The sequence below is a fragment of the Megalopta genalis genome, chromosome 12 (assembly GCF_051020955.1).
Source record: "Megalopta genalis isolate 19385.01 chromosome 12, iyMegGena1_principal, whole genome shotgun sequence".
Taxonomy (NCBI): domain Eukaryota; kingdom Metazoa; phylum Arthropoda; class Insecta; order Hymenoptera; family Halictidae; genus Megalopta; species Megalopta genalis.
This window is the reverse complement of record NC_135024.1, coordinates 11,876,922-11,901,357: the sequence shown is the minus strand read 5'-3', so window position 1 is coordinate 11,901,357 and position 24,436 is coordinate 11,876,922. Positions and strand designations below refer to the sequence as shown.

At 33.1% G+C, this 24,436-nt stretch overlaps 1 protein-coding gene across 6 annotated transcripts in view; it reads right to left on the bottom strand.

Annotated features, from left to right (window-relative positions):
- Positions 1-24,436, bottom strand: part of LOC117222967 (opioid-binding protein/cell adhesion molecule) — a 727,814-nt gene that overhangs the window by 87,908 nt on the left and 615,470 nt on the right. For all 6 annotated transcript variants that reach the window (XM_076525588.1, XM_076525593.1, XM_076525589.1 and 3 more), the window contains one exon: positions 9,832-10,051. In XM_076525588.1, the coding sequence (XP_076381703.1) occupies positions 9,832-10,051 (220 nt within the window). The remainder of the gene's footprint in view (positions 1-9,831; positions 10,052-24,436) is intronic.

Genomic DNA, 24,436 nt, shown 5'->3' with positions numbered 1-24,436 from the left:
ATATTTATCTTATTGTATGAAAAAGGTAACGTTTATCATAATCTTTTCACATTAAAAATAAAAGATTCAAAGATGTCTAAAGTTGTTTTTCTTTAATAAAAAAATATTTCAATGTATGTTTATAGTACAAAAGAACACAGACGTGTACATTGAACAAAGGTGCACAAGTTCGTTAAATAACTTGATATTTGCAAGATGACTATGTCGTTGATGTATTCGCTTTTATATTTATTGCAAAAGGTGATTTCTCTCGTAGACCATCTTGTTTCGATCGCTGTAATCTTTGAGTTCGACCGGTGCCAGCTTTACGGTCGAAATAATGTCAAATAAACTGAAATCAACTCTTCTCCACTCTGTCTGGTTTCTGTCCTAGTAACTTCATTCCAGTTCTATCCCTCGACAGATTCCCAATGCCAGCCTCGTGTCATCGTAGTACACGAAGATACTAGGAACGTAGCCAATTTCCTCCAGCTCACGCTGAATACCTGAGTGCTTCTTTCCCGTTTCTCTTTGTTTCCCGGTCTGATCCCGTACTGGCTGCCTTTACTCTTTATCCTATTCTCTTCGTTGTCCGATTTAAACGATTCCTTTAGTGTCATCGGGATAAGATCTGAGCCCTCAGAACAAACGCTGGTTCTCACGTTTCCTTCAATTTGCATTGAGGCAAGAGTTCGCATGCTTGATTAAAGGAGGTATAGATGTGTACGTTGTTTTCCTTGCAAGACGTTCAAGTTAGAAACGGATCTATGGCGTCTCTATAGCTTACAAGGGAACATCGTCAACTCAAGAATTCCAAAAAATCTTCTATTTCGCAGAAATGTAGTCTAAGTTGTTCTAAAAATAAGACAATTTTCAAAATATTCGAGAAAACGGTCCTTGAGGTGAAAAACACAGCCTCTCTTCAATTTACAATATTTGTATCTATCATCGATTCATGTTGTGATGAAGATGGAATTCTTACGTGTATAGATTTCACCAACTATTAGATATTAAAGTGATAGGAAATATTGCATGCGAACGTTATGTTCTTTGTCAAAGGCAGTCCCTATGAAGAAATTTTATTTTACTTTTTCAGATTGTATTTCATGGTAGTTTTCACCGGATTTTCAGCTCTATTTCGATTACTGCGACACTTTGCATAGAGAGTGTATACCTATATTTTAAGGAACGGCATGCCAGTTGAAATGGAACAGTAAATGTTCCATGATGTCACTCCCGATTTGCCTCTATATTGCAGTAATCGCACTCTAACCCAAGAATACTAATCTGTTAACTAAGCAGTTACGACTAATTTTCGTTGTTTTCACTACGGGATTATAGCAAGTAATTTTGTCAATAACTGTGAGAAAAAAATATTCTTCTTACAGCTGTTTCTTTAAATCAGTATATATATATGTTTTTTTATGGTATATTATAATATATTATAATATATTATGTTCTCTTATGTTATATTATCTCGTATTATATTATATTATATTATTGGGTTGGCAACTAAGTAATTGCCGATTTGTTCAATGAAACAAAAAATTTTTTTCTTTCTTGGAATAAAGTTTAATCTGTAATGTATTTTCCATTTTGTTCGATGACCTTTTGCCATCTCTCTGACAACTTGAAAATTCCAGGCTCGTAGAAAGTCTGATCCTTTTCGGCCAAAAACTGAGTTAAGTGAGATTTTATAGCGTCATCGTCATTAAAAGTTTTACCACGAAGGGAGTTGTCCAGGGATCGAAATAAGTGGTAATCCGATGGCGCGAGATCAGGGCTATATGGTGGGTGTAACATCAATTCCCAAGCAATAGCCATCAATTTTTGCCGAGTGGACAAAGACGTGTGCGGTCTAGCATTGTCCTGCTGGAAAATGACACCTTTACGATCGACCAATTCTGGTCGCTTTTCCTTGACCGTTGCATTCAATTTGTCCAGTTGCTAACATTCACGGATAATAAAAAATAACATAATAATAATAATAATAATAATTTTATAATATAACATTTACGGATATCATAAAAATGGGAGTGAGAGACATCTATAACTGAAATCGGCAATTACTTAGTTGCCAACCCAATACATTATATTGTTACAAAACATCCAAATAAGATATTTTTATTTACATATTCTTCTAAAATTCAAATCAACTTTTCTGTAAAATGTAAATATCCTTATAATCGAAAAGATAAATATAAATATAGTAAAGGAGGATAGAATGTGGATGTAAATAAAGTATCGAAACATCAAATGCGTTGCATTCTAATATTCGCAGTGAAATATTTATTCGTAAATAACGTAGTTGAAAGAAGTTCTAGAGAAAATTACGCGACATTCTCTTTTATCATCCTTATCAATTATGTTTTGCATAATGAAACATAATTATTTTGGTAACTTTAAGTAGTTCACTCTGTAGCATATTTACATGAAAAAAACAGTGACTTCTTCTCGGTGAAAAATGATTTTCAATAATTCATCTATTAGTGTTTAATCAGAAGCTTGCGATGGAAATCAGATAGAATTGAGAACGAAATTCGTTTCAATGATTATTTTAACAAAACGGCACTTTTGTCTCTAACAGCGGCAAGTGTAAAACGTTATTGTAACACGAGATGATAAAACACCAAGCAGAATGCGCGACAGAAAAATGCGATGAACGCCCACGTTAGGAGTATAATTTATCATCAGACAGCAATTTACGTGCATAAATGAAACAAACACATCAAAATAATTTATTAACTTACATATTTCAGATGTTTCACAAGCGAGTGTATGTATCTCACGCGGCTTGAATATTCTGTGCCGGAGCATTTGCAACTATAATGATCCAGTATCATTACAAGTAATTGCAACGGAGTACGCTGGATTATGCTAATTACATATAATTAGGGGTAAAGGCTAAATTTTTTTCCTAAAACATCTGCAGAGCCATCAACTACATATTTCAATAATATAAATCTTGTGTTTATATTATTAGACTTTATGCATTTGTAACAAAAATGTGTAGCACTATTGCATCATTTTCAACTGATGAAATTCTGAACAAAAGCGAACGTGGATAATGTTGATTTTGTATACAAATTCGCAACCTATTTATCGCTGTAATCTTTATACATTTTAAATTTGTACAAATTTATCAAACCTATAATCATTAACTGTATATCTCGGAAACAAAACCTAAAATTGAAAACAGGTAAAATACTTATTGGATGTATAGAGAATGTGTATATTCTTTTGTCCAATATTTTTCCATCACTCTGCACATTAAAATGTCTCATGTAAGAAATAAAACGATAACTGAATTGAAGATTTACATAGAAAAAATATGCCTATCGCAAAAAATTGTTTCTGTGATTTTATAGTTTTTGGTAACCTTTTATAGTAGCTTTACATTTGAAAAAATATATCGATAACTTTGAAATCTAATTAAAAGAAATTCTGGAAAAAATTCTGTTTTATCGTTACATGCGTCCCATAGAACGGTATAACTTTGTCCTGAAAATTTTTTTCATGGGACCATACGCAACGGAGATATTGAAGGTGGACGAAGTTTTTGCCCCACCCTGTATATAGTCTAAGGAAAAGCCACGCATCGCGTCGAGTTTATAATATAAGAGTTATATTAGTTTATATACTTTTTTTAAAAATTAATTTAAATATACAGGGTGTCCCACATTTTTCCGCACATACTTCGGGAGTGTGTTCTACAAGTAAAAATAAGACTAAAATGTTATATACCAGAAAGTCCGTAGATGCTTTGTTGAAAAATGTGATAAAAAATAATAAAAAGATAAGAAATGTGAAAGATATTGATAAGGATAACGTACAAGAGACGAATTAATTACAAAAATCAGTATCGCCTGCGAAGAGATTAGACAACGATAAATTTGTGTTAACAAAGGCGAGCGTCGCTTTTAAATGGAGATATATAACATTCACGTGACAAAAAGGCACCTTTGTTCCTTTTTATTAACTGCCCCACTGCCGCAGCTATCGGTAGCTATTGGCCGAAAACGGTTGCGGAGATTGTCGGCGGTCAATAGAGGCGGTAAGAGGGGGAATGTAAACACAAAGGTGCCTTTTTGTCGTGTGAAGACTATAGGTCAAGACTATAACAGCGTTTAAATCGCATTTTGTATTTTTATCGCAAATTCTTAACAAAGCATTTATGGACTTTTTATTATATTACATTTTAGTCTTGTGGAACACATTCTTGAACTATGTACGGAAAAATGCATTATACCCTGTATAATGAATATATGTGTCATTAAACGGTGTATATCCCACAGTTCCAATTCTAGAAAATCTCGTTGATTTCAACGCGGAGCGTATTAATTGAATTTCTTTTTCCATTTCTTGTTAACCTATCTAACGGAGCATAACGGTTGCATCAATCGTCACTTGAAATGGACGACGATCTAATTTTTAAAGCACATTTACTGTAAAAATCTAGCGACTCCTCTGGCGCAGTCTCTGGCGAATACTTAAATTGCTTTGAACTCGTTTCCTTCAGTCTGAATGTTTCCATCCTTCTCCTCTAAATCCTAGGTAATTCTGTTATAGGACGACCATTTGTTCCTCCACAATTTGCCCTGCATCGTGCTATCATTTACGAGAACATTTCTACCCGTTTTTATCCTAGACTCGTATCACGTATTTCATCGGGAATACGATGCGCGTCCTATCCAGCAAAAAATGAACGAAGACTTGACCGAGTAATTTCCTCGTCGAAGACATGGAGGAGTATCGCCGACGGCGAGATTCGTTAATACGCGAACGAATGTAAATCATGTCGTATTAATGGGTCCGTAAGCAGCCATGCAAACATTGTTAACGTAGTCGGACAGGGTGAACGAGTGGTTGGAAATAAGCAAACATCGAGGAAGATGTCGGAAGGGCGAGAAATTACATCAGCTAGAACAAAAACAAAACAACGGGCAAGCAGAATGCACTTAATCATTGCAACGTCGTTGTAATTATTTAAAAAAGAAACGAATAAAATCGATTATTCGTACAAATTAAATAATGTTCGTTCGGCTTCGATTATTCGTAACATTTGATACTACAAAGCATTCCACGGGTTTCCGGTGTGTCATACGGATACAAATCAAAGACTAAGTTGACATGTAATGTTGGACCTTTTTGACATAACTATAATTGCTTATCGTTAGGATCATTTATAATAATATTTATTAATTATTTGAACACAGTTCTTATGATACTTTTTCTAGCCGTGTTAGTTTCTCTGTAGATCTTAATAAAACATGTGGAAATCGAAATCAATTGACATCTTTTTAATAATATTATAATTGGAAAGAGTAGCCTTGGGATCGTTAAACATTTTATCATGAAATTTTCCAAAAAATATTTTTTAAGATTCTCCTAAATGCGTTAGGTTTTCTATAGACTTTAGTGAAACATGTAAAAATTTAAATTAATTTTCAGAAACCGAAAGTCAAGACCTGATAGTCTAATAATATTTATACTCTGGGTCCTTATAGACCCGGTCCCCGCTGTCCGAGTGTTGAGAAGTCGTTACTGAAATATTGGTAGGGTATTCATTGAGAGACTTTACCGATAAAAATCCGATATCGATATATTATTATATACAATATACATATATATATATATATATATATATATATATATATATATATATATATATATATATATATATATATACATACAACAATGCATGGTAAATCCATATAAATTTTACGATGAATGATAATGTATAATAAGTAAGAAAGAAAATAAATGTCTGTCTGTACATACGTCCATAATATCCAAACGCACTTCGAACTTCGGGAAATTTAATATTAGTTAGGGTTTTTTCTACATATGGTTTTTGGCGTTTAATATTATATAGTGTAAGATGCACAATAATAGAAACAGAACATACAATTTTTATCAATTACTGAATTACTTTAAATAAAAGAAAATATATCTGAGAAGTCGATTATATTATTGTTTTTCTGTAATTTGGTCGAGTTTGATAAACATAATAATTTATTTTTTATTTTTGTATGCATCATTTTTGTATTATTTTTCATCATTATTTGCAACGTGTTTCTCAAGTCTTCTAACAAGATCAAGGCAAAAACACTTCGAACCATTATCGGAAATTCGAGAAGTTAGTTTCTACATTTTATAATTACAGATGAAATTTTATTTAAATGATTCAATACCTTTAATTTCACAATGTTGGTTTTAAATATGAGTAAAATTATTCTGAAGGCACACAATAACCAGTGGGGAGCCCAGTAATTGGCACACTAACTCTACAGTTACTATACTTAACGTGTTCGTAGAATTTATCAATAACTGAACGTCAGGATAAAAACAATTGCCCGTTGAACGAATTTGGCAGAGGAATGCGATGTTGGAAAAGCAACGATGGGTGTGGTAACTGAAGTTAACGAAAGGGAACTGTTTCGCGCGCTGCCTCCGTACTCCACAGTGCGGTGCATCGTTGGATAGGCAGGTTTGTTTATCGATATAGCTATGCAGAAGAACCGCAGCGATATTGCGGGGTTCGTGTGTATACGCGCGTATATGTCGGCGATGAAACAGAAAAGAAAAGACAATGGGGACCGCGGGCGTCGTCGTCGGTGCAGCGAAGTTTCTACTTCTATTCGTTGATCGGTAGATGAAACGACCGTAATTCGAGCATCACAGAAATCCGCGCGGAAATAGGATGTATAGGTTCGATTAATAAAACGTACCTCAACGAAAAAGTTTAAAGCTGTCAAGAAAATCAATACTTCGGTATTGCTTTGTGCGATCGCTTAATTAAATATTACCCACAGTAGAGTCTCCCATATAACGTGAAAATGCGTTACGAGTTTCGCGAGTTCGTGCCGCATGAAAATTTTCCTCTTGTAACACGAATGATATCGCTGTCGTGTATGAATGAAACATTTCGTTCCATATAAATTTAACGGAACAAATAATTTTATAAATCCGTTATGTTGGTATAATTGGTCAAGCAATATCAGAAAAACTCTTTTGTAGCGTCACGATCAGGCTGCGGTTTTTATGCATTTATGAGAAAAAAGGGTAGTTCAAATGCAAACCAGTTTCTACATTTAAAGACTGTTATAGTCCTATCAACTCGTTAAAGAATTATTTATACGAACGACCAATGTGTATGTAGCTGCTGGATCTTGCAGTGAGTGGTGGTAATTTTTATTTTGCATAAAGATTCGCAAACTAATTATGATCGTTAATCGCTAGTCGAATCGTCCAATTTACGTTCTGACGTCTTCGTTCCAGTGTATTTAACTGCTTCATATATTAATTTTATTATTAAAATGTATTGTACAAGAAATCATTTTATATGTAAACGATGGTCGTAAAATTTTTAGCGCGTTTGTAGGATTTCATGTTATACAGGAGTTTACTGTATATACATTATACGTATTTCATTACTTATATTATTCACGTTAGTATCAATTAAATGTATTCGTTCAATTAAATAATTATATTTAATATGATATTGTCTAGTATAATTGGGTTCTGCGATGAGGAGCTGAAGGTAGCACACGTCAAGATGAATGATATGCGAGGAATTTCGCAAGTTTAATGAAACGTTAAAAAGAAATTCGAATTTTAAAGCGAGCAGCGTTTCATTAGCAAAGTTTAAGTCACATCGAGAATAGATATAAATGGTAAAAAAACTTTTTACGGATAAAGCTAGTGCAGAGTTCATCGAAACCAGTTTTAATGAAGTTCTGAATAAACACAGGTAAACATAGAATAAATACGAACTTTCGTTAAAACAATACCAAGTTTTCTGTCACATACACACACTGACACGTACATATAAGAAATTAAATTTCAACTTAATGACATTATTTCTATACCTTGAGAAATTTGTGTGCTTTAATTTAAATGTAACATGATACTAACATGAGAGTGTTAGTATAGTTAATTTAATCCTCGAGAAGGTAAGGAGAAAAACCAATACGGGAAGGTGTTATGCTCCTGAGCTTGGTATCGATTTCTCAATGGGGAATGAAAGCAAAACGAGAACAGTGTTTCTTTTCTAAAAATCGATCAGATCGAATGGGATCGATAGGACAATTTCGCGCGGTAACTATGGTTTAAAGACGCAAGTACAGTATATAAGGATGATGCACCTAATCATTGCCACCTAAATATCTCCTTCAATAGTGATATTACAAGAAAAAGTTTTGTGTGGAATTTGACTGTACCACAAGAGCCGAATACGATCCAAAAACATTTCTTCTTCAGTCTTTTTATTCGGAGTTTCAAAAGTCATCGATGTTGATTTGCATACGAGTGCATATTTTTTATTGCATCATTGAATACCAACAGACAATAATTAAACGTTTCGTTTTGATGTTTGGAGTCAGAGGTCATTTCAAGGTCAAGCCATTATACACGTCTGAATGTATCCTGTCGTCAGCTAAACGATGCAATAAAGATGCATGCACTTATATGCAAATCGATAATTTTTATAATAACATTTGCATTTGGTAGATCAGTGATGAAATTTTCGTCACTACTCTGGCACGTTGTGATAGTACAGAGATTTAATTAGTACTACATGATAATTAACATGATAACGCATCTGATAACTAACAACTACCTATCAACTTTACCCTATTACTATTAAATATATCAAAAATCGTTGTACCAATTAACATGTTGTCATATTGGTCACATACGGCTGACACCATTTGGTTAATTTTCAAAAGTCATTTTTACTGTAATATTGCAGAACAAACTGAATTTTACTAGGATGCTAAGGATGCAAACGAGTTAAAATATCTATTATATTATATTTATTAATTTATTAATATATATAATTATATCTATATTACATTAAATATTTTATTAATTAACTATAATTATTAAGTTTATTAAAATGTATTTTTAATAGATCAACTATAAATTTAGACATATGACCTGTCCTCATAGATTTATATAAATGGATCCATTAAGATAAATAATGAAGGTTTAATAAATATATTTATATATTTATGGAACAGTTATTAATCCTACTTCTTATAAGAAGTAGGTTAAATTTATAAATCTCAATACAATATTATTAAATATAATTAACTAATGATATATTTTTAAATTATTTATTAATATATAAATATTTAATGAAAAAATGAAAAAAATCGATGACCTGACCCAAAAACTCGAAAAATGGCCCAAAAACCACCAAAAATGACTAAGTGGCATCGTGGGGTAGATTTTTAACCGATTCAAAAACTTCAAATATCTCTGCAGACTTTCTATTTAGAAATAATTATTTTGGGCAAAATAAAAGACTGATATATCATATATATATATATATATATATATATATATATATATATATATATATATATATATATATATCATATATCACTATCATCACAGTGTCGATGTTATGAATATAAATATTATGCGTGGTGTAGAAATCTACTCCGTGAAAGTACTTGAGGGTTAACTTAAGATTTTGTGGAAGCTTTTGGGGTGTATTTTCGGCACTTGACGCGTCGAGAGTTACAAATGAACCTCTAGTTGGAAATATTGTTATCGGAATTGTACATTCAGAAAACTTCCGTTAAAGTATTAAAACAAGGACGCGCGCGCGCGCAAATATTTATACCGTTGCCGAAGTTGGTCTTCAGTAAACGTAACAGAATCGTCAAAGTTGACGTTTTGTCTAAACAAACAGTTTATTTCCCTATTGAGATACTCCCGGTTCCGGGCCCCGAGACTAAATCAGCTCCCCTGAGAATGTTTCAACTTCCGGCCACAAAGGATTAACTTTTACGATACGGTCGCCTACAGGAAAGTAAGTTGTTCCGGGGATACGGTACTCACCGTTGATGTGGAGATTCACATGAATATGTTTAGGCGGATGGGTGCTGACTTGGCACTCGTACTGGCCTTCGTCGCTACTGTTCACCGGTTTAATTTCTAGGCGCCAGTTGTCTGGATACTGGAACTTCACTGTATACCTTGGATCTCCTATGTACGTGTGTGGTCCCACCGTCAGCAGGTTTACCTTCTCTCCATTATCCTGTCTACGTACCCAGGACACCTGTCAACAAATGGGTTATCTTACACTCATTTGTCAAGTAACCGTAAAGTAGTTCCATTGTCAAATTGTTGCGATGCTAAACGAGATATGAAAGTATCAGTCGAATGAAAATAGCAAGGCGTGTTAAGGGGGGGAGACTCGCGCGAGGCGATATTTGGCAATTTTTTTAATACATAAAACTTTGATGAAATTTATCATCACTTGGCATATATATATTCTTTAACAGTTCAGGATACAAAATGTTTTTTTTTCGTTACATTTTATCAACTTTTAATGAAATAATAGCTATTCCTTATGGACCACCCCGTCGACGGTGTGCTGCCCAGCATCTTTTTCTTTTGATTTAAAACATAAAATCGAACGACATTGTCTTCTTAACACTATGCCGTCCAGTGGCACCACGCTGGTGCCATTTTAAAGAACTGAAATAACGTTTGAACTATATTTCTTGGGTGTTAAAAGGCAGCAAACCAACTATAGCATTGTGCTTATTTAACTAATAATTAAGTACGAAAATTCTTGGATGACTTATCTTAATTTTAGGAATTTATATTACCGCCATCTTCGAAATTGTTTTTAAAATCTAAAATTTCCAAGCTATTATGCCGGCAAAATTCAAACAAAAGAATCATATCTAAGATCTGCGGATCTGCATAGTGTTAATATAGTAAATTCTCTCTACTTGATGCTCAGATTGTATACAATTTGGGAAATACGATTATTCGAGCCTTGCGGCACGTTTTTATAATTATCGATTTTCCAATAACTATAAAAACGAGCCATAAGGCTCGAATAATCGGACGCTCTGTACAATTATTAACAGCTGATACCAATGTTAACAGATTTCGATAAAAATTTCAGCATGCGTATCATTCTCGTCGTACCCTCGGACAAAAATGTTAATAAAGATAGCATTTTAAAATTTTTATTGTCATTTCAACCAATTGCAAGCTATGCAGAAATCTGTTAACTGATTCTCGTATAAATTAATCAGTCTAACATCCCAAAACAATTCAAGTAATGTTGTCGAATTCGCAGAAAGTTGTTCCGTTTTAGAAGGTGTCCAAATAATTTAGTGACCGCAGGTATATTAGAGTACACGATTTGCAAAAATTAAGGAATGTTAACCAACTTTTATTTTGTCGAGCGTTCCGTGTTCTATGACAATAAGAGTTGGACACGGCACATACATACGCGACTGTTGTTTATTTGCTCGTTATAGGTGAATTGACGGTGAATTAAGTGATCGATCGACATGGGATAAGCGGGACTCTGAAATCCGCAGTTTATCCACGTAACTGGAATTGGATAGTGTTCCCGGTATTCCCATTAAGTGTACACGATATCGTATATCTTCAACATAGATATCTAACCTACCATTATCTGGCCAATAGAGGTCGATGTATACGGACGGTTATCAATGATGCACGCAACGGTAACTGATCGACTACTTTTGCTGCTTTTTATGCTGGACCGTAAGAAATTCGACGTTTCCAAAAAACTCTCACAGATCAATATCGAGTTCGATCGTTACGCGTGTTGAATGTTTTTGTAAGCTAAACTTTTTCTCACATTAAGATCAGCCAATGTCACTTGGGTATGTTCCCTTGTCCGTGATGTATTACTACAAGATCTTTGCCAGTGAGTAAATGATGTTTTAAGACGTAAAGAAACGTCTCAATAATACAGTTTGCAATTGTCCGCATGTTATGTAACAAGTTACGGTCGTATAAATCATGCGCAGAGACAAATTAGAAAGGTTTATTCATTGTTACAATGATCAGCACCTTGACGAATGTGATGAATTTCATCGAGAGAAAGAAAAAAAAAGTATGGTATGTCTATATTTAATTGAATGCTTAAACATTGATAACAATGGAACAGAATATTATTCCGACTTAAACGGAATACTATAATACTTATATTTAATAGTGAGTTACAATAAAAAATGTCTATGATTTAAGAAAGTGTATCATGCATGAGTGAGTACAATTATAACAAAGAACCATTCGAAAATTACATACATAAATCGTTACCGAGAAGAATGGTTGCAATTTATCAAGGATGAAGTTAACTATACTTAGCACTTAACGCACGGATTGTTTTTTCTGGTCTGTCTACGGACATCAGAATGGAAAGAAGTGTTAAGTGTTAAGGTTAATTATTAAGATTAAGTGTTAAGGTATAGAAACAATGTCATTAGGTCTTTCTTATATTCGTGTGTCAAGCAGTTGTGAACTATAATTAGACGGTTCAGAAGTCAATAAGTATAAGTCCACTTTTCTCTGAAAATGACTTAACGCGGTGCAAACATGTCTTTATCATAGGATCTTCATGAATAAACAATAGATAGAAGCACTTATATCGACCACGGAATGTCTGAACAAAGTAAAAAGAGATTATGGAAAAATGAAATAAAATAACTAAATGTTAATATTAATATCTTTCCTTGTTTAATTATAATAAAAAATGTGCTTTGCATTACTTTTGTGCTGGCATTGTTATTTTGACTGCTGAGGAGCGCTATCGCGCTCTTCTTATGTTGTGCCAAAAATGCGAAGAACGTGATAGCGCTCCTGTTTTTTTTATGCTAAGACTGCGGAGAGCGTAATAACGCTGTTCTAAGTCACTAGAATTTGTGCTTATTATCAATTTTATTCACAAAATTAATTCAAACAAATTTATGTAAATAAGTAGTATTTTTTAATTTTTGTTGTTGCAAAGCAATACAAGTGAGTTTATTGTATGAAAAGTGTTTTACATTTTTTCCCATACACGCGCAATTAGGGCCGCAGTTTTGGCATATGTCCGAAAAAATACGTCAGCAGCCAAACGGTTAAGTCGTCCAATTATCCATATGCATTCTAAAAAAAAGCGATCCCTATCATTTTTTCAGTAAACGCTTCTGTTATTTATCTAGGTAAGAAGATACATTCCACCAATAATTTTAACAATTGGAATTAAGGGTCAATCAAAGCTGTTAACATGAGAATATGAACGTTGAGATGGTTAACGAAGAGCATAGTTCGTAGACAGTTCCTGAATCGTATATCATCGGATGAAATATAGATAAGCCAACGAAGCGGGGATAAAATGTAACAGGATGACTGGTGTCCGGTTTAGGTTGACAATTGTCTCGTGGCGCTGGCAGATACAGCATGACGGCGGTGGGTGAACACCGCGCCGCGCTGAACAGCCCTTAACGCTCCCAGGATAAATAATCACCGTTTCAGACGGCTTACACGTCGCACAGCCGGAAGTACTTCGCGTTACCACGTAGACCGCGCGCGGGGGGATAAGTTTATTGTCGCCGCGGATATGGGCGCCAGTTACGGAATCCCGGAAACCTGACATCTGAATCGAACAATTCGAATGTTTCACAGCTTCCGAAGTTCGCCGGAGGCAAGGATTCCGATGTACGTTTCGTGACGAAATGACGAAGTACCTTTGAATTTCCAGCGTTTCTCAAAATCTGCTTGGCAAACAAAAATTTTGAATGCGTCCGACAAAGGTAATCCGCTTTTGGAAACACGAAGAAAGATTCACCATCCATTAAAATGTCTTAAAAATTCGAGGAGTTTAATCACTGTACGATTTTAACTTCGATTTTACTTTTGTAATTTTTGTAGATGCATTTAGTCGCAGCTTTTATCTTCAAAATATAATGTAGAATATACATAAATAAATTCTGAAAATGGCATGGTAACTACTAATGCAACGTCTCTCATCTGGTTTAAATCGGTGTGATAGTTGGAATATTAAAGGAACCGCTCTAACAACGGTAGTTTTCATAAGATACGAGTGTAGTTCTCATGCGACGAAAAGGCACATTCCCCCTCTTGCTAGCTGCCCCACTACCGCAACTATCGCTTGCAATTGGCCGAAAACAGTGACGAGTCGGCGAATAGCGACTGATATAGCTGTGGCAGTGGGGCAGCTAGTAAGAGGGGGAATGTAACACAAAGATGGCTTCTTATAGCGTGAGGACTATACAAATAAATGATTCGGCTTACGTACTTCAAACTTGTCAGGCTTATACAGGGTGTTACCGGACGGGTGGTACCATTGTGATTCTACGTGCAGAAATAAGTTGAAAAATAGGAATAACATTTTTCTGTTTGGAGCTTCATTTACTAGAAAATCGAGTATAAAAATGTGTAGATAATGCGTGTATTTTTAGTTACTACCTGTCCAGTAACACCCTGTTACTGTAACACCCTGATTCGAATGCAACTTCAAACGAGTAAATATTTATTCGAAAGGATTCGAATATATAAATATTTATCTATGATAATTATTCGAACTTGTTAGTCGAATATTTTATTCGAATAACAATTATTCATTACTCGTCGTAAATTATTCGAATAGAGGTAGTGAATTTGTTGCGAATATTTGTTGACTGCAGTTTGTTTTTACGTAATCTTGTATGAATATATTTACGCAAATACATTCAGTTCAATTTCAAGCACTTATGGAATTATAAAATTGCCTATGTCTTCTTCCCCCTTCATAGGAAAATTATAAAGATATATGCATCAATGATCGATCTACCCAAAAGTAACAAACTTTTCGATGGAACATTTCAAAAAACATTATTTGTAAAAAAAAGGAATATGAAGAAAATAAATTGATAAATACTACGAGATAGCACTTTGTATTCTATCATCTTTATTCGAATCATATTTTATCATTACGATTCGACATGTTATCGATCTCCTCAATAAAACAATGTAGCGGATTTTCATATTTCTGCAATTCGAAGAGAAACTGACGGCGCGAGATACTTTGTATATAATCTTTGTATATAAATAATTTATTTTGGCCAGTTATCACCCAATACGAAAAAATGAATAAAATTAATTAGCGTGAAGTTTGTAACAAAAACTCCGGAAATACTAGATACGATTGAAAAGTAACAATTCATGAAATAATTGAGATAATTACTGTATTGGAAAGAGTTTTGGCTGACCTACTTCGATTGCACGTTAAAAACTTGCAACTTCAAAGTAGACGTCCAATTCGATGGTGACTGCACGATAAATCACTGAAAACGTTGACGTTAGAACAAATGTGAAAAAAAGTAGGACAAGTTTTGAAACAACGTGTAAGTTCTATAACAAATGTTAAAAAGAAAATGAAAATAAAAAAAATTAAAAGAAAATATTTCGAAAGTGTTGGAGTTACATCAGCAAGAAAACACAATTGGGGAAAATGATCTCGTGTAATATCTAATCCTAACAAGAGAGGTAATCATGCTACTTTGAACTTGACCGTTTTATTTTTCATTATCGTTGTTCAGTATCGGAGACATCGTTAAATGAATGGTTGCAGTGTTATAATTATTATAATTATAATTATGTTATAATTATTATAATTATAATTATGTTATAATTATTATTACATTTACCAATGAAAAATTTATAATAAATTGTTTGTAATTTTCCTCAAGAATCAAGTACACTATATTTAACGAACAAATTTCGTATTTCAGTATAATAAAGCATGTATTTATACAGCTAAAATGGTGAAGATGATTTTCGTAATTGAAAAAATAGTAATTTTAGGAAAAAGGCCGTAGCTTTTATTACAGAGTTATACATATGATAAAGGAGAGCATTATTCATTGGAACGATGTACGTAGTTGTGGCACGCAATGTTCACTTGAAATTCATGTTAATGCTATCCACTACAGTCTAATTTCACGTCAAATACAGATCAAAATCTGATGAATCACACGTGAATCATGACTGTAGGTTTCGAACTTCTTTGTAAGACACAGACTTTTAAATCCTGCAAATTAAATAATATTTTTATGAATATACACGGGTTGGACTTTGTAGAATTTAATTACATCTTTTTATCATTTTCGGTTCTTTGCACTCAACTTTTCTCTTACAAGGGACATCGTAAAAGCACCCAGTAATTAGAACGTCCCTTCCGAGGGTATACGGGAGAGTTGCTAGTTATTAATTGTGGTGATTATAAAATCTAGAATTTCACTCTCGTTTTATAAAATTTATATCAATCAAATTTCATAGCTTTCGTGCATCGTGACACGTTACTTACTAATTTATTGACACACGTATCGACAGAATTTAAGAAACATTTCACAGAGATACATATTCTGATCGTAGTAAATCTTAACAATCTTAACAATCTTATGTTTAATTTATTGTGTCAATGAAAATATTAAGTCTATTTTTTTATAATATTTTTAATATGAACAAAATTTGTTGTATTTTTTTATAATCCTTTTATTTGTCGTATGCATTAACTGAAACAATATTGCAATATAACAATATGTTATATGGCTTCACTATATTATGTATTCGCTATAATTCACTATAATTTAATAAGGCGTATACTTATTGAAATATCAAACATTCAAATGTTAACGATATGTAAAGTTTCTTAATTTTTGTCGGTAAGTGTAAATATATTTTTTTATTGACTTAGAGCATTTACAATTAATTTCCTCATGGAGTTATGAGTAAATTCGTTGACAGTTTGCTGTAATATGAGGAGTATTATTTTGAGGAGTTTGTTAGGTTTAAGGGGTCATAACTTCTTATTCTAACATTGCTAATATCGGCAAATATGTTCATAGAATATAAGTTGTTAAGAGATGATTCAGGAAATACAGCTTTTTATGCAAAATAAAAATGTTGAAAGTTAAATGTAGGAAACATAAGTTAAATGAAAATGTCTTATTTTTTTTTAATAATTGTAATAAGTTGAAAATAATATAACATTAGCCTTCAATTCTTTGAATGTTCTTACACTATGTTATTTGACCTACTTAATTACGTTATAAATGCATAAAATTTGCGCTATAGTGATAGTGATAGTCTAAGCTTCGAACAGAAAGTTAACAAATTAATTTATTTCTAACTTTCAATGTTCCATAATTCATTTCTAATTGGGGACTTAATCATCGTAATACATACATTAAACGTTTTCATTTCAATTCACAATATTGCGGAATTTGAAGATTTAAAGTCCATAGTTTATAAATCATTCGAAACCAAGAAAATATAAATTTAAACTCGCCAATTCTGTCTATATCATATTTCATTTTGAACAAAGTCTCCCCATAGACAATGTCGACTGCAAAAGGTAATCGATTTGGTGTGGAATGACCTATTATTTTTTGCCGGCTGGTATTGATCTTCAGAACACTAAATCTTAGCCAGCCATTGACGGTTCCAACAATTTCAACACTCATTAAACGCATGGACGTGAGAGAATAGCTAAACATTTTTAAGAATTCTTTTCCTAATTTTTAAACGAAGATCTTCGAGTAATCTTGACTATTTCTCTCTAAAGAAATAATGCGTGTGTCCATGTTTGATTATTATTTGCTTTATTCTGCTGTTTTCGACGATCGAGGTAATAAATTGTAGACACGTCTCTAATATTCATCGAACGAAGTCTTTTGTAACGACCGTTTATTGTGAATCTAGTCTAAAAGATTTATTTGCGAGATTATTAGAATAAATCTCTTTTACAAAGAAATTTATATCTCGTATTGTTTTCAGTTAATTGTTATCGAGACTGTATTGTGAAAACTTCTCTTTATGTATTATCATGTAAAGGCTGCGTAGCAGAATAATTATTACTTATTTCTTCAGAAGCTCCAAAGATCATCATTGTATATTTCGTTTTAATTACTTACTAAATATATCTAGCATATTTAATTATTTGTTGATTAAATTCTGTAATCTATAGGGATCATATTATTTTCAATTAAGAGCCTTGAAATTGAGCTCGTACGAGAGTATTAAAGTACGTTGTATACGTATAATGTTATTATTAAATCTGCGTTACGGACAGAGTTTCGAACTATGGATGCACCGCTTTTCGCTAAATAATTTCCACAAATAAATACGGTTTAGTGAAGCTCAAATAATATCCAGGATTTATATTTATTTAATGGAGTATTGCAGATTGCGGTCAGCCTTGTCAATTTCTTATTGCTAAAATTGCTCAGTGCACCTTAACTTTTTATATCATTTCATAATATGAGTTTTCCTTATTACCTTTCTGTTACAGATTAGACATATTGTAATTTTCGACCGATTTGCATAAGGATTTTGTTTACATAAAACCTGATACAGAAAATTCTCCCTAATTGTCCCGCAGCTTGGAATCGAAAATGGACAACTTAAGCAAACCAGTCACGATTCTTTGAGCCTTGCGGCTCGTGAGAGAGAGAGAGAGAGAGAGAGAGAGAGAGAGAGAGAGAGAGAGAGAGAACAAAAATCGGTGCAGTCGGCAAACTTAAAAGCCAGCGGCCAGCATATCAGTGTACATTAATACAAATACACAATAATGCTAGAATAAACACGATGCCGCAACCTTTCTATTTCCAATTTTTTATACATGAATATTTGTTTACCATATTGGTCAGATTGTTCCAATTAAAATGAGACCAAACGCGATATACTTTAGACCATATTTATTCAATTACATCGTGATTGATTTTATTTTATGTAATCAGAAATATCTGTTCAAATTATATCATGTTTGGTCTCATTTTAATCAGAAAACTATCAGCAATATGTTAACAAAATTCGGGTTTCAAATGTTAAAATTTAGAAAGTTATGTTGTATTATGAGTTGAGCATTATGAGTCCGGGAATTCTAATCAAAGAAGCCGCGTCGTGTGCCGCATTACACGCTTGACCGATTCCGTCGAACCTTAGGAATAACGCATATAGACGTAGGAATAGCACAGGGATAATATAAGCAAGTCTCTGATAGGGACTGTTAGAGAGAATTTACTGTATTTACTATTTTAAAGTTCTCGGATATCTTTGATCTTTTTAATCTGTAATCTGTAAGTGTTATTGTGTTCACTGAACATTTCCATCTTCCAAACTCACATACGGTATTCTTACGTTTAGGAAAACGAGTTTGAAAAGCGGGTTCATTAATTGGTAAGTAACGTCGCAGTACGAATGTGTTATAAATGAAACGAGATTCAAGCTTGGAAATTCAAGGGGATCGTTATAAAAATTTAATTGCGTACCATTTATTATTATTTGTGGTTCCTTTCTCGCCATTCTCCTGTTTCCCTGAAGTTTCTCTTCAAAACAATTGTTCCACTGCTACTCCGTTAATATGCACGGTAGAAAAATGATTTATGGAAATACCACCTAATTTGACAAGGAACATTACCGTGTAGTTTGAAGTATGTACATGCATGAATGCGTCTATGTGTGCATATTAATGGCCAGGGAAAGCTATGGGACAAAAGACTGTGAGACAAAAGATTGTTGATGCAATATCATAATGTATTACGCTTTATATTTTATAAAACTCGTTTATAATCAGACTGCGAATTTTAAGCATTTATGACAAAAATGAGTAGATTAAATACAGAACAGTGGTAACATTTGAAGAATTTAAAAATACTATTGTATTATTTTCAACTCTATGAAATAATTAAATAATGTTTATGTAGCTTCTATACCTTGCAATTGATGCAGGCAATTGTTATTTTGCATACAAATCCGCAGTGTAATAATTATAACATAAATAATGCTTAGATGAATATTAGAATAATGAGAATATTAATCGAAATTTTACTTTTAACTCATGAAAATTATTGAAGAAAGTAAAAAGTATTTATTTGACTCATGTTTGTTGTCATGAAGATCCGTAGACTATTTATAATCTATTGCCATCTTACAACAACAATGCAAAGTTAATGCACATTTCTATTGTAAAAAATTGTTGCGGGTCTTCGCTTCCCTCAGATCAATTGCCCCTGGAATTTATTATCATTATTTATTATTATTCGAAATTAGCACGTTACCTTTTTAAACGCAATCGTAAAATAAAAAAAAAAGTAATTGCAAGTATACAATGAAGAACATTTATGGAGATTGACGGAGATTGTCATATGCTTCCAAAGAAAAAAGTTGTTCAAAATTGCACAATCCACCAAATATCCAAAAATTAATAAATCGAAGTGGAGTCCGAACTTCGAAATACGTGATTACCTCATTTTCAATTAATTAGAATTTCCACGGAAAGAAACGAAGTTTCTTTATCTTGCAATCAATGCAAATAACTTTTATTTTGCTTACAAACATGGGGGTCTAGTTACAGCCTTGATTTCTTACTGCTCAAACGTATCTAGAGAACAAACCACGCTGTAATAGAAAATAGTCTTCGGTTTGACGACGGATGGCATCATCCGTAACAGAAAGCAGTATGTAATTTGACGCCAGATGGGATCATCCGTAACAGAAAGCAGCATGTAATTTGACGCCGGATAACGTCATTCGTAACAGAAAACGGCACTCAATTTGACACGACATGACGTCATTCGTAGATTAGGTATTGAGTTGGTAGCTCTTTTCAATTTGACACTACACGACGTCATTCGTAGATGAGGTATTAGGTTGGTAGCTCCTATTATTAGTCGACAAACACGCTCAAACTAGCGCAAATCAACTTCATTCGACACCATTTGCCATTTATTTGAAAACAGCGAGTCGCGGGATGTTCCGAGTCCTAGGTAATGCGAAGTAGTATAATTTACAATTTCGTCAAATTGCATATATACAAGGTGTCCCAGAACTGTCGTTATATCCAGAAAATAGCGATACCCGCGGGGTGATCTGAAGTAACTTTTTCTCTCTTTACCGAGTTATTGAGGGAAAAGATTGCGTATATGAGCTTCGCAGCCTAGTAATTAATCTCATAAGTTTCGGTGTTCGTCTTACGAAATAAATTCATTGATTTTATCGAGTTTCCTGGCCTCTGAGTGAGCGGTCAATTTGTTTAATTTGGTGGACAACAATCGCAGTGATTCATGAAAGAATTACGTTTCACGGTGGCCGAATCTAGGATTTACGATTTCAAGTGGATTTAACAGGAAACCCGCACTGATATTCGCGATTGCGTATCTCTACCTTTATTTGCGAATTCGATAATTAATTTTGCAATAGCTATGGAAATATCGACTGTTTTTTGTTCTCGCTATTCATTTCTTCGGGTACTTCATATGCACTTTTGATCCCTCTGTTGATGTTATCTCTCTAATCAGTTGAAAAACTATTGAAAAAGTAAGTACTATTACTATGATTCTCGTTTAGTATCGCAACGTTTCAGTGTAACATTTTATTTATGATTTCACCGCTTCGGCCGATCCTTTAATGATCATTATACTGCGGTTTTTATTCATTTATGTTACAATTGGAACTACGTGAACTACCAAACAATGAAAACGTTAGGAGAATTCAAGAATGTTTGTACATTTTTTTCTAATTTATTGAAATTATTAAATCAAGCAATACATTTTTTTAACTCGTACTTCTCACTACTCGTTAAGAAATTCCTTTTTTGCATAGAGATTCGCAGTTTAATGATTACAAATGATATTCAGGTCATAAAAGTGGCAGTAGTTATAGGAGATCGTAAAGTTCGTTTTTCTTCTATTAGGTTAACCTGTAATTTTTATGAGTTGAGAGTAGATTGTACGATCCGAATTATTCTTGATATTATACCTGTAATTTTCTAATTTTTGTATTAATAAATCTCATATGCGATTTCCATATTAGAAAAAAAGGTACTTTCGACTAATTTTATCCATGCTTGGGAATATACACGGACCTATTTTAAAAAATATTCCATAATAAAATTGAAATCTTTTCGACGTATTTATTTATAAGAAGAAACAAATTCTTGTGTAGCATTTCAATTTCCCCTACTATAATTTTTCTCTATCACTGACGTTGCCATCTATCCCGGTTTCCCCGGATTTGTCCTAGTTTTTAGTGCGTCCGAGGTGATTTACTTTAAGGATCCGGGTTTTCCTTGTTAAAGGACCGAACAAGAAAAGCTAATTTAGGATTTGATTTTATTTTAGTTGTACATTAATACTAATTTTATTTTAGTTGTACATTAGTAACTGATTTAGAAATATTTTAACAGTCGAAAATATATAATAAAATAATCAATCTTATAACTTCCTTTGTTTATTTTGTTTATTTATTTTATATAATGTATTATATCGTATATGTACCATACAATTATATATTTTTTTCTATGCTTTCTTGACTGTGGTTACTGTTTCTAATTTACCGAAACTTTTAATTATAATATCTTATCGAATTTAAAAGATAGTTAAAAGTGTCCAGATTTTAGCCGGGAAAGTACAGTGAGCCTTATGCCTTTTATCCTGGATTCGCGATTTTATAAATGAGCCGTTTATTTTGAAAGTGGCATAGGTCACTTTACCGTAATGAAAAGTGGTGATTTTTTAATGTTTATACAAAATTATTTATACTGAGAAAACTATCAGTATCCTGAGATAACAAATACAAGTAAATCTTCTAGAAAGTTAGCATCCATATTTTTAAACGTGTTAAAACGCAAACCTTTAAATATCTCGACTTAAAAACAAAGCGATTTATGCCACTTTCAAAATAAACGGCTCAAATGGAAAGTCTATGTATCGTTAATATTTTCGTGAATACTGGATTGTCTAGACCAGAAATGCAACGCGTCAAATTTTAACCTACTATTGATATCATTTTCATCTATTAATCTATTATTGTGAATTGCCACCGCAATGGACGTAAAACAGGATTGATTTAAGGGGTCTAACCACTTTGAAATATTAAAAAAATGTCATTTCTTTTTCGTCTGGAATAATGGTTTGAAGCTTTAAAAATAAATCTGTAAAAGATTCCAGCCTTTGAAACAAATTATTTTTTTAAAAATAAGAAACTTGTAGTCGATTCGTATACCTATATAATATATTTCATATAAAGATATAAAAAATTATGTTCGGCAACTTCAAACGCATTTTTCTCGAAACTGTATTTTTAAAAACGGTGTGCGGTATATGTCGAGAGCTAATTAACCGATTATCTTAAAATTTTGAAGATACCTTCAATATAATATATATATTAGGTATTGACGATCCACATTTTTCTAATTTTTAATAATTTTGGAAAATATAATCAAAGACGTACGAATTTTTTGTACAAATTCGATAAGCCAAACAAAAACAGCTGCCATTTTTAAAATTTTCACAAAAATAAAAATCTTGGTGATGATCACATTTGTAAAATAAACCTAATCAAAATCTAAATAAACAGCATTTAAAATAAAATTAATATTGCTTTTTTTTAATAGTTCATAGCATTGTAAAATCAGTGGAAATCGGTCATATCAATGAAGCGTTTACATCTCCTCTGCTGTTGTTTTAAAATCCAAGTAATTTTTGATCGCGTCAAAGAGATTTAACCCCTTAACGCGAAACAGTCAACCTATTGTTTAAAGGTGAAACACTGAAACCTCGCCGAAGATAGGTTACGAGGAATGTGAATACGACATCAAAAGTTTTGTCTCTGGCGTAGTTTAAATAATGTAGAACTATAAATATGATCTTCAGGCTAGTTATACATTTCAAAGATAATCATGCATGGATAATCGGGTTAGTCGACACCGTCGTTAGCAGTAATAGCAACAGCAACGACATTAATAGCCTAATATTACGCTGAGGCGAGCGCGACCGGAGTTCAGCGAAGTGCAACGTTTTCAGAATATAACTACTCCTGCCGAATGAGTTTCTGTAGCGTTTAGTAGACGTTTCGGTGTTCTAAGGTAGCCCGAGTAAATTTAGTTAAACACATCCTAACCGTTCCATATAAAACTTCAGCAAATTCAGATTTAATGATTGGTCCAGTTCGGCCGTGTTTGCTGAAAGACTTCGTTCAAATTTCAAATACGACGTGCCCCATCTGAATCAGGTCATCCAATTATCTCGTTTAACTGCGACAGTATACATTAACTGTCTCATTTGAAATTTAAATGATTACAAGAAACGCGTGTATTGCAGACCTATTAACATTTTTCCGCGTGTAAAGGTAGTGTTTTCCTTCCGTGTTCACTAACAAATGTTATGGTTGCATTAAGGGAGTATGCAACCATGTCGGTCTCAAAAAATTTGAATTCTTCAGATTGTTTTTGAAGTTCCGAATCCGTAGAATACCGTGGCGGAAGGATTTTTTGAAATTCGAACGAACAACGAAGTTTTCACGCAATATTTATGAAGTGGTTGAAACAGAACGTTTTGGGACTTAAAAAACACGAATGGCATTCGACAATTGCTAAAAGCAATTCAATTTCATGCACCCGTAATCGCAGATCAAGGATGAATTTTTTTAAACTTTCATTTGGTCCAGAGCAAAAATTTAAGTTAAAACCGTAAATCCGTTTCTCTCGAAACTACGTTTTTCGACCTGGCACTCCCCGAAAGTATTCATCCGACAAACATAAAATTTTAACGCATTATTCTCTGTGAAGTTATCTGCAACGTAGCGGACGATCTCTTTTGATGTTCAAGTTCTTTCTTCTTTTTTT